Below are 12,425 nucleotides of genomic sequence, written 5' to 3'. Positions count from 1 at the left end.
ATTTGCCATGTCTAACTGACTGATTGACTAACTGACTGACTGACTGGCTGACTGGCTGGATGGTTGAATGGCTGGCTGACCATCTCTGTGTCCTCTGTCCACCAGATTGATTTGCAAGTGGAAAAGGAAAGAGCTGGGATTGAAATTGAACTTGAAAAGTGCACAGCAGACAGGCAACTTCGCAATGACAATGACAAGGCTCTCACGATTACACAAAAGCCAGCAGCAGCAGCAGCACTAGCAGCAGAAAATAAAAAGCCACGACTCCGAGACTCTGACTGCCTGTTGTCGATATGATCTCGTCATTATGTCGCCAAAGGCAGACTACCACGAGTATATTGCTGCGGGATGGGGGATTTCAGGGGGAAAAACGTCTGCGAGTTGCGTCGTGTGGGCGACACTTTTATGTGAAATTGATGATGATTGAAAGCTGCATAGGATGGAAAGGCGAAGCATTCCTAGCCATGACAGCGTGATACTCACGACAATCGGGGAGAATACATCGATAAAATAGATGAAAGGTCTTAGACAATACTTTAAATAAATTTGATTAGAAAATGTTTCAAAAGGTTTGTTATTCTTGCAGTAAAGTAAAATTTTTGCAATAAAATATATATTAAAGATCCAAAGTTATAAGCTATATCAAAATAAAAGTAAAAGGATTGAACACCTCTCTTGAACACGTTTATTTTGTGTGACCTATTTTTATTGCCTTGCAATATTCGAAATCATGCAGAACTTAACCCAAATTTTTTTTGGTAAGCAATATATGTTCAAAAGAAATATATTTAAATGTAAATTAAAGCATTAACAAGTTAGCTCACTATTTTATAAGGAGCAAATGTCGTAAAAATCATTTTAGATTTTATTACATAAAATAAAATAACAATATAAATAAAACGTCAAAGTCCCATCACTGCAGTCACTCATATTTCTAGAACACTAGCTCATCTCCAGCTGTAATCTTTTGCCTGCCTCTTGCTGATGTCGGCATTCGAATTAAACAATTAAAAGGAAAACAGGCAGTGTTCATTGCTATGTTCCCCTCTAGTGTTTCCCATTTAAGGCTGGCCACAGATTTTTATGGCGCCACGATGTTCTTTAAGATATATGTGTCAAAACTACTTCTGTGCCATCGTAAATTTAATTCATAGGCGTCTGCCTCGGCAGCTGATGATTGTCATCGTCATTATGATCATCCCAATCGCAATCAGAATCCCAATCGTGTGGGACTTGGAGGCGAATGCTCATTGCATTTTTATCACTTACGCGAAATTGGTTTTTATGTGTCGGGAGTCTCATGTGCGCCTATTAAATGGATCCGCTGCCTCCTATTCCTTGGCGACCGCACTCGACATCAATTCCACATATACGCAAGTATACCGCCATCACCACAACTACAATAAGTAAGTGCTGTGGAGGGAGTACGCTACTCGCAATACGTATACGCACCGTCGGCCGGGAAGGCAGTTAAATGAAATGCTCCGCTGGCCGTTTAAACGATGACAATCAAGCGAATAGTCAAGTGATATATTGCAGAGCACTTTCAGGTCTGCCACATGAAGTAAGGCCCTCGAAGGAGCCACTTCTGAGAGGCTCTGTCATTGTTTTATTGATTTATAGGAAAGTAACAACAGTCGGTTGATTGCAGTGAACTGTGCCACTTGAGACATTTTAACTTACGCACATAATTTAGGTTCTGAGCAGATGAAGACAATTACCTGCAATAAAAGACAAGGCATACGATTAGAAAGAGAATTTAAATATAATTTAAGGTTTTTATTTAAAATGAAATCCCCAAGAGCATGGTTTATTTGTACGAAACCAACTTCTCCCTGCGAACGAAAAGTTGTCCTGTTCTATTAACTCCATATGCCTATCTATGACCTGGAACCTGGAACACACAGGGCAAACAAACTTCTACCCCCAGTCGGCAAATGAAAAATCTGTCAAGCTCAACAAACTGACAACTTAATGCCGCAAGCCGACCAACCAACCAATCCCATCCAGCCACAGAAGCAGGAGTAAGGACTGCCAGGCTCAATGACTTGGCCAGACTGGTCTCTGTGGTAAAATTTAATTTAACATACAATTCAGAATGCCCGGCGACAAATTCTCTGGCCAAGAACCAGGGCCACACAATGGCCGGCCGCACTGCCAAAATTGTTGCCTGGACACAAAGTTTTCGGAGGCCCAAGGCTCGAGCCCTTAATTATATTGAGTGTATGAAATCCTTTGGCCACACAATGGCCGGCAGGAAGTGAAAGTGGCCATGTCCTTGTCCCTGTTCGCCGTCGTGTTTAATCCAAGCAATTTGCAATTTGCAATTTTTGGTAATTTAACTTGACAAAACTTTTTAATGGGGGGAAGTCACCCCACTCAAAAACTGACAATGGGAGTTCGCTCCCATTTGTGGCTGCCGTTCGATTCGATTCGCAACTGTTGCCAGGATTCCATTCACCCCAAAATATTTAATCCCGGCGAAGAAGGAACCCTTCTATCGGCCCCATAAAACCATAATTTTTGATTGTTATGTACTTTAAGGCGAATTTCGTCATGTGCGCTGAATGCAAATTTCGTTTTCAATTTCGTTTTTTTTATGTCTGCCTGGTCTATTATATTTGATGATTTATGTTTAGCTCAGTCTAGGCAGAGGGGATGGTCCTGGGAACGGGGCACATTAAGCGGACTAAGGCGTTAATATCCTTGGTGCCGGATTTGTCTGCTGAACGCAGAATGGGCAGAAAAGAGTTGTGGCAATTTACGAGATGATTTGATTTTAATCTCCAAACGCCCTCTGGGAACATTCGAGTTGCGTATTTTGTTTTTGCCGAATCGGTTGTGTGATCAGATTAAAAAGCAAATATTTTGAATTTAAGGGGGTAAACAGAGATTTATGTGAATGAGAAAGGTTTCGAGACAAAGTATTGAGGCATTCGATCTGAGAATCTTTCGTTACTTAACGAATTTAAAACTCGTTACTGGTTCACTAGAAAAGAAAAGTGTACGTTCGTTCCATTCTGCTTTATAATTTGCCGAATAAAATAGAGTAACTGAAAGCTTAAGTTATCCTCCCTCAGTGGCTCATCTCAAATTTTACTTTAAAACTTCCGAAATTCTTTGCCAAGCTATTTCAATATTTTCTGATAGCTCTAATTACAAACAACAACAGCAGATCGCGTTGACAACAGAAGCTGCGACGCAGTGGGAATATAAAGTTCAGGAACAGAAGAGGGAAATAAATGTGCCACCATAAGCCGTAATTTCTGCGCAAAAGTCGAGCTCCCTCCCTTCGAGCAGTTTGAACTGTCAAAAATGACAAATAGCCCGTCGAGGATTTAATTTTGAATGCACCGCTCCGAGTTGCGCTGCAGTGGAAATTAACTAAGCGACCTGGAAAAAAGGCGACTTTCGCAATAGGGAAAAGTCACTGGGAAAGCACCCACCATGGCAACGCAGCCACCACCGAAAATCTCGCAGACGGAAAGCGGACTTGAAAGCGATCCACGTACACACACCTTCAATCGCATCCACTCCCTTCTTCTGCCATTTTCCGAGGGGTGCGTTTTTGTCAGGGGGATGCAACCGGGGCCGTTTCATGTTTGTCCGGGAAATTAGTTTGGCTCAACAGCACCATCACCATCACCATCACCATCATCGGAAAATAAAGGATTTTCTGTTTAGCGGCAGTTTGGAGAACGGGACAAGTATTTATAAATTACTCGTCCGCAGCGCAATTGCTCAGCCATACGATTTATTGCAATTTCTGGAAAAATGCCCAACTGAACCCAGGACCCAAGGTTGCCGGGACTACTAGCCACGTGTATGATAAAAACCCTTCGGGCCATCCACTTATTAAAAATATTTGTTTGCAGTATCTGCAACTGGGCATTGTCAGTGGATTCTCGGTTTATTTACGATTCGCTGGGGCATGTAATTAAATTTTTGGACTGCACCTTTTCAGCAGGAAGCTCTTTCCAGACAGCTCAAAGTATATGGGAGAGTTCCTCCTGACAGAATTACAATTTTAAAAGATTTTAAATATTACTTAATTAATATATATATATATATATATTATATTATTATATATATATATATATAATATTACTTAATTTCTTTCTTTAAAAGCTGCCTTTAGTATTTTAGAATATTTTCTTTCCTTTGGTAAACTTTTTATATACTACAACTTTTAGTTTCCCGTACCTTTAAAAAATTGAAAAAATTATTGAGTTTTACATATCCACTTTATTTATTTATGTATTTCTATAGGTAAAGGACTTATATTATAAATATATATTTTGCAAATTATAGATCGTTTAATTATTTTTTTAGATACCTCAAAACAATATATATAGTTGACCCCTCCACTTAATTATTTATTTCCGCACCACTTATCCGACTGCTAACATTTCCCAAAATCTTTAACATATAGTATACATCGCCATTAATCATTGCATATTTTCGCCTGCCCCCACAATTCGTGGGTCATAGCTCATCAGAACTGTAAACTAAACTCATTAATTACTACAATTAGGCAATACACATTTTTTCCGCTCGCCCTCAAATTGTTTAATCTGGGCAACCGTTTCAGGGCCGCACTGCCAGCTAAGTGATCCGCACGCGACCGAAGAGCCGACCAACCGACCAACCGACATCGACATTGGTAAAAAGAACTTCCCATTTGGAGTCGTTAAACGAGCCCGTTCCGGATAAGGAATAAAAAATGTATGTAAAACTGCCGTGCTAGACTCGCCCAGGCGATGCAGCTTTGATTAATGGTTTCTTACAGCACGTCATAAGCGGGCAGGTCCTGGCAAATCCAAATCCCAACCCCCTCTTTCATTATCAAAGGCTGAGTGAGCAAAGCACCGGGCCAAATACCATTTTCTATATTTTTGTAAAAGAAAAAATAAAAAGGAAAAAAAAGGAAAAACGACGGGCCAGTCAAGTATAATTAACAACTTTGTTGGGCCGGTTTTCCTTTCGTTGTTCGTTAAGAAATTGCAAAAAGTTGTTGCTCGTTTTATGTAAATGATGTGTAAACACCACGTGCAGGAGTTCATAATAATGCGGAGCAGTGCAACAATGTGGCAGTTTGAAAAATACTCAATGCATATTTCGTGGCGCATGTCCATTAGCAGGGAAAGGGACTAAGAAGAGAGTACAACGACACGTGTCGCTGCGATTTATTAGCATAATTTCTCTTCCTCAGGTTTTTAATGCTCGCCACGGAAGCATTAAAGCGAAATGGATGTTCATCTACCCGAAATGATCTGGGGGAGTGAGGAGACTCGCTTTTCAATTTCCATGACAGCCCCGGGTGTCATCTTCGTCAGCATAAATTCCCAAGAACTACTCCCTTAATTGTTGTGCATTTGTCAACCTGAGCACACGAAGCACTTCCAAAAACGGCGTCAAACACTCGAACCTCTTCAGCCCAGACCAAAGGAGAATCCCCACTTGAGTCCAACACGAGACGCTTTAAATTCTGGAACACAAGCCCAGGCATTTGCTGGATGCGAATGCCAAATGGGGAGCATCCGAGTCGGGTCTTGTGCTATTTATGTCTTACTTAGTAGCACATTTGCTGCGACTAGTTCGTAAATTAATTGGATTTGCAATTACACGCCCCACAAGAGTGAGACTAGCAAACAGCAGAGTCGCGGGCAGTGGAGGGTTAAGTCGGGAGTGCGAGAGTGTAAGGCGAATTGAATGAAAAGAGCTGACTAAATGGATGAAAGCGAAACATAGGGTCTGGAATTGAATAAATAGTGCCTTTAAAAAAGCTACCATAAAGTAAACACATTGAGAAGCGCATAGAAAAGCGCATACATAGCATCAACATAATAGCTTTCGTTTCAGACACTGTCTGGTAGTATTGCCAATGGAAACATACTGCAGGCCATTAAATGCAATCAAAGAAACCCAAAAGCATTCATTCCCTCCCTTCTTCAAGGAATTCTTATCCCTCCTTCAGATCGACCATTAAACTAATTGCTAACATACAACGTTTTTATTGCATTTGCCGACTCCTTTTCTGGCATTCCATTTCGTACATGCCAACGCTTAATATGCATAACAATAAATGGTCATAAACGAGCACAGGTTCCCCACGCCCACTCTAAATTTGACAGGAGCCGTCAAACACTCACAAAGTACACACAAACGAACGGAAAAATCAAAGGCAGGAAAAGCGAAAGCAAATTGCTCGAAGGCCTCACCTGTTCAAAACAGTCCCCAGCGAACATTCCAATATAAATGAAAACGGCAATGGAATCGGACAGAAAGCAAATTTCATACAAAATTAAATTAGATTTTTCGGCAGTCGAGGAAATTGCCACACGCACGCAAACACCGCCAGAAATATTGAAATTACACACAGGAACGCAGAATTCAAAAATATATCTCCCGATCTCAACCCATCCACCACACGTAGGACTTCTATGCAAAATAACCACCGGCCATTTGTTAGTAGACAAACATTGGGCATTCTATGTGCCAGTACCTGAGCATCCGAGAGTGGTTTGCGTGCCCAGTCAAACGGAAATGGGCAAATGCCTACGCAAATGTGCGCATTTCAATTAAATTTCCGTTTTAATCACTTTTACAAGTTCTATTGCTGCCGTTGAGAGTGGCCAGCATGGGTTAAGCAGGGGGTCACAGGCAGATGCCCATGTCGGTATGCCCACTCATTAAAACTGTGTCTGGGGTCATGTCATGCGTTCTAATTTGATGACGTTGATCCGTGATCTCCTAGTACCACCCACCTCGCACGTTAACATGTTGAGAAGCGCATAGAGAGGCGCTTCACATGCTGAGGGTATGTTGGTGAGGTCTCACCAAGCGGAAAGCTCTTAAAAGCTTTCTGAAATATTCTGTTACAAATAAAATATCTCAGTAAGGGTGCATTTACGTTTTATTTACCATTTACTCAAAAATATATGAACCTACGTATTGAAATATTACCTAAAGCTTGAAAACTTTTTCCCTATTAACTAGGGATATTTAAAATTTTGACTACCATGCCGATCAAGAGTTATGAGAGCCTAATTTCGGATAGTGTACCGACATCCATCGGGCTTAATGGTGGTTTCGCTGTCCGTTGTCTCCGACTTGTACTCGTCGTTGTTCCAGACCAACCTTACGGGAATGCTAATCGAGATGCCCGACGAGGAGAAGGACTGGCCGGTGATCGTGGTGTTGGAGCTACTCCGCTCATTGCAGAGTTCCTCGTAGGGCACCAGCGCCATGTCTCCAATATTAGGACTCTCGCCCCATGAACTGTTGTCCAGATCCCGATCTCGATCCCGATCCCGCAGACCGCACTCCGAAATAATGGGCGACGAGTGGGCTCCACTCTGCGCCGAGTTCCACACCTGGTGACCACTACTAAGATCGCTGATCTTCTCGAAATCTGTCGTAAGGGCCAACATGGATACTAGCGCCCTTTCCTCCAGCCTGTCTGTATATCCTCCGGCCTTTGATCTCGGCATGTAGGGCAGACTCTCCTCCACGGGCAAGGAGCTGCGTCGAAGGAGCCTCTGCAGCGTCTTGAAGGACTCACGCATGTCCAGCAGCTGATTCTCATCATACGGCTCGGTTAGAGGAGTATTCGGCACTGACAGGGCATTGATGAGAAACTCCAGGTCATCCTCCATGGTGTTTACTTAGCGATTAGGAAGTTACTGATTAGATTTGAGTCACTATTTCAATTTTGAAATTTTTTAAAACTAGTTTCTAGGCTGACGAGGAGAAAAGCAAAGCAAAGCAAGCCCAAACAAAGTATGTATATAAGCCCTTTATGATCTTTGTCTTTTGATTTCAATTGTAATTTATGTTTTTTTTTAAAACTCTCTTTTAATGTTTTATGTCGCATCATTTTGTCATTTGTCCCCTTCAAATGGCAAACTTTTTTCATTAAATGCCAGCAGCTTTAAGCAGACCCTCTCAAGTTCCTGTTTCTTCCAAATCTACGTCCTGCTTTCTCTCCATCCGATCCCATCCCCAATGAACTTGCTACAAAGTCATTACGAACAACTTAAGTTTGTGTTAAACACGCCTACATTACAGGATTTTGCATTTGGAGCGGCTAAAACCAAAGTTTAGGGCAAGTAGCTGAGGCAGAAGCAAACTGCAAGAAGTGGAAAACTTGAGTTTGGGTCCGTGTAATAATTGTAATTTCGCAGAAACATCGAGGAGGCGACAGGGGAGAGAGCCGAGGAAAACACGAAAAATAACAATCAGAAAGCATTTAGCAGCAACTTCTGAAAGCGAGATTCGGGCGAGTCGAGTTAACCAAAGTGTGTATGCTTGTCGGCGGCAGGTGGCTTCCTCTATGGTCGAGTTGCAAGTTCGTGTGTTTCGGGTTGGAGAACACACACACACATATTCTCCCTTTCGTATGTCGACGCACGGGAAAACTTGTGCCAACTGCGAAGGGAAAAACCAGAAACAAACCATGAATTCCTCTAACGATTAAACAAGGAGCAGGAAACCATATAGGCTACAGTAGTCCTGCTCCCCCATAAATCTCCATCGGGGGTGTATCCCGAGTGTGTTTGCGTTTCGCCTGGTGTGGCAATTTTAATGGCCTGACCTACTTACGATTGCCTACAAGCCAGCTTCTGTTCCTGCTTTTTATCGAACACTTAAAGTAACTTGCTTTCCTTTAATTGCGCAAACTCTACCGTTAATATTCTGCAACGCACGTCGAATGTCTTGCCACCGTTTGTCCTGCCATTTGTCAGGCATCAGAAAATATGTTTAATAATCTGAACGCATTACCAAAACAGCAGCCACTGTGCAAACAAACGGAAGCAGAAAGGAAAGCGGTTGCGGTTAGGTTTGAGGCTCCAAGGGGTTGCGAGGAAGACGACAAGGGGCAAACACATGTAGGCGACTCCAGAAGGCAGAGGACTCCAGACAGACAAAACAAACACCGAGGGTGAGATGGAAATATATTTGAAGAGAAGGGGGGAGACAACGGGTCCTGTGATAGCAAAGAGGATGTTTCTCGACAGTGGAATGCGTTTCATGTTTTTATTGGAAACAAGAGCACAACCAACAGTACTGTTCTTTTACCAGTCCATGATACCCATTTGCAATGATGTTAAGTTGGGAATTATATTATATGAAAGAAAGTTTCCAATGTAGAAATAAATACCTTTAAAATTAATCTTGCAAGAAAAAATTATAAATCTGTTGGAAAACAAGAAATGAACTGAAGTTTTATTCTTAACGAATTCTTCCACTGTGCCGTATACCCAGCCATTTGGTGCTCGTCTTCCAAGTCACAAAAGCCTATTAAATAACACGGTCCTACACATGCGACCTCCGAGGAAAGAAAGGCAACAGCAGCAGCAGCAGCAGCCGAAAGTTTTGCTCACAATTGCCAGGATAAGGCAGGAAAGAGTGGAATAAGTAGTCGCAGTCAGTCAAATGCCGGCAGAAGCCCAAAGTGGTCACATGAAAATATGAAAATATTCATGGCTAAGGAGCAAAAAAGCCAAAAAAGTAATGACGACTACAAAAATACAGAAGGAACGAGGAGGGGAAAAACTCTGACAAAGTAGAGGGAAACTCGCATGCAGGCAAATGGCAAAAAGTAAACAAATAAACAAATGGAATCGGGATGTATCCTGGTATGCGTCGCTAGAGGGAGGAAACTTCAAGAACGATGACGACGACGATGACTGTAATAGCCATCCACCCATGTCTTAGACATTTGCATAGGGACCTGGAGCAACTCCGTGGCGTCTCGTTTTCCTATTTGGTTTAGAGAGGCATCTTTGGCCAAATTTAGGGGAAAATTCTATTATTTTAGCTGCTCAAACATCTTCTCAGTTAGTTGTTCACTTTGCCAGTCTGATGACCGACCACTTGAGTCCTTCGTGCCCCACTATATGTCTATGTAAAACATGTCACCCTCCCCCGCCTTCGACACTTGCCCTTTGAGCTGCAGTTGGAGAATAAATGTTCAATTTGTAGTTGTCAATTGGCTACTTAGTGCAGTGGAGAGTTGTGCCATGGTAACGAAAGAGGAAAATGCCGAAGCAATTGAAAAGTAAACGAAACTAATGCAAGAATTTGGCAAAGTGCCATCGATAGATGCTGGTATGCTGGGTGAAAGTGAAAAGACCCCATGAATACTTTCCAGCAAAGGCTTCTGAAGTAATAGAGTAAAAGGCAAAGGCAAGTAAATGAATATTTCCGAAGTTCTAACATGGCAATTTTAAATAAACCTAAGGAGATCAATAAATATCTACACACTTAAAGTAAACATTAAAGTTATGAACACTAAAAATCGATAGGTGTAAAACCAATTTGTGCAAAAAAACAACTCTAATGTCTGCAGGACTCCCATTTATAAGATCCCTGATTCCTCATAGAAAATGAAGCCATATCATTAACTTTCGGCAACAAGGAGAGTTTTACCTTTTGGCCTCTCGATAAGCAGCTCATTACTCAACTGCAGAAAAGAATGTCCGCAAAAGGTTAGGACCGAAAACCCGACTTTTTGTGATTTACTGGCCCCAAACAAGCGCTTGGATCAGCTAAAAACGGCCGAAACATAATAATATTTTGTTACATGCAAAAAGCACAGTGCAAAGGAGATAAACAAAATAAATGACAAAAGCATGTCAGCACAAAGAGGCAGCCGAAAAGCAAACTAGAATGGAAATGGGAATGAAAATGAAAATGGAAAATGGATATGGATCCGCTGCTCGGAATCGGGAGGCTTTTTGTTGCAACCCTCAGCGATTTTTTGTCTTCTTACACGGGGCACCGACTACAGACATTTGCATAAATTATCATTTGGTGAGCCGGAACAAAAAGCCGGGATGGGCAGAGATACCATATACCTTCGGCGGGCTGAAGGAGCTGACTTTGCCTGAAAAAAATGGCCAGGGGGAGGGCAATAAAAGGCAAATGCATAAAATAACATAAAATAAAACAAGAATTTATGTGCTAGAGCAGAGCAACGGCAAATATCAAACAAATTGCAATAAAATGCAAATTTAAATAGAAACGGAAAAAAGTATATATAAATTCTGGCTGTGCATTAAAGCCCAACGAAATGTTCATTTCATTTTTGGCTGAAACAATTTGAATTTAAATATTTAATGCTTAATTTTAAAGAATTTTATAGCCAAGCGGCAAGCCGCAAAGTCGGGAAAGAGGAAACTCCCCGGGCTATTTGGCGGGGGAAAATGGGAGAAAATGGGGGTGTTTGGGGCTGGGTGTCCCCCTTGTTTGTTTCCAAGCAGCTAAGCACAGCTGGAAGAGAGGTATGAAAAACGAAGACAGCGTTTCCTTACATTTTAATACACTTTTCCACGAACACGCCCCTATCGAAAAGCAAAACGCAAAAAGCAACAGCCGATGGCAGGTGATGTCTCTCACTCCCATCCTCGGTTTTTTTTTAAAGGAAAACTTTTTCTGCACAATGAATTTTTGCGCATTTTCCACCTGTATGAGCTTGGCCCCGGGAAAGCGGTGTGTTGGTAAACCCGTCCAGGAAATCGATTCGCTGTGGTTGTTGCTCTGGTAATGAGACCTTCCATGACCAAAACGGAAAAGTTGCCGAAGGGGAAAGAGCACCATTTTCCAATGTTTTTTCCATCTCGTTTCGGGGAACTCGCAACTATGCAAATGGAAGGTAAATAACAGAGCTTAGTCCTTTGGCTCAATCACTGGTAAAGGAACCTGGGAAAGCTTCTCCTTTGGTTTTTAAAAGGAACGGGGAAAAGCTATTAGTATGTGGGCAAAAAGGAGGGAGAGCAGCAACAAATCTCAGCTAATTAAAGTCAACAAGCAGAATCATTTGAAATGCAAATGTCAAACGGCATAATGGTAATATTAAAGTGTGTGTGTGGGTCATGAAGTACACAGGATAATATGTGTGTGAAGGAATTACGCAAACAAAAAGAGCAAAGAAACATGGGAAGAAAAAACAGAGTGTTACGCTAAAAATGGCATTCCTTACTTGTAAACCAACTTATCTATTAATATTAATAATCTATTCTGATTTTAAGAAGTAATTTTAAATCATTGGTTATTTTTGTGGCTTTATATTTCTCATACATTTATTGAATATTAAGCCATTACTCATATATAATATATTTCATAGGGTATTCAATTTAAATGTTCTCCCCTTCGAGCACTTTCACTTAACACTTTTTCCCAGAATCTCTCATATGTTTTATATGGGTCCTAACAAGTCCCAAGCACCCGCACAGACTAAATAATTTTTAGCTCTTTAAAGTTGAAGTACACCAATTTGATGAGGGTAATTATTGGCAGACTCCTCGGGGCCGAGTTGGAAAAGGGTAAGCCGAGATTTATGCCCGACATGGATAGGAAGCTGAGAGCCGCAAAAAAATTAAGATAGAAGGAAGCATAGAATTTCAATTAAAATTAGCAGC

General features: G+C 41.5%; 2 protein-coding genes across 4 annotated transcripts in view; both read right to left on the bottom strand.

Moving 5' to 3' along the window:
- The window catches only part of LOC128261212 (E3 ubiquitin-protein ligase TRIM9), an 83,891-nt gene that overhangs the window by 51,062 nt on the left and 20,404 nt on the right, over window positions 1-12,425 (bottom strand). The gene's annotated exons all lie outside the window — the stretch shown is intronic.
- LOC128261215 (uncharacterized) lies at window positions 6,899-7,789 on the bottom strand. Its single transcript, XM_052994789.1, has one exon. The coding sequence runs from the start codon at window positions 7,656-7,658 to the stop codon at window positions 7,047-7,049; it is 612 nt and encodes a 203-aa protein (XP_052850749.1). The 5' UTR covers window positions 7,659-7,789; the 3' UTR covers window positions 6,899-7,046.

The sequence above is a fragment of the Drosophila gunungcola genome, unplaced genomic scaffold (genome assembly GCF_025200985.1).
Source record: "Drosophila gunungcola strain Sukarami unplaced genomic scaffold, Dgunungcola_SK_2 000001F, whole genome shotgun sequence".
Lineage (NCBI taxonomy): Eukaryota > Metazoa > Arthropoda > Insecta > Diptera > Drosophilidae > Drosophila > Drosophila gunungcola.
This window is presented reverse-complemented; position numbering and strand designations above follow the sequence as displayed.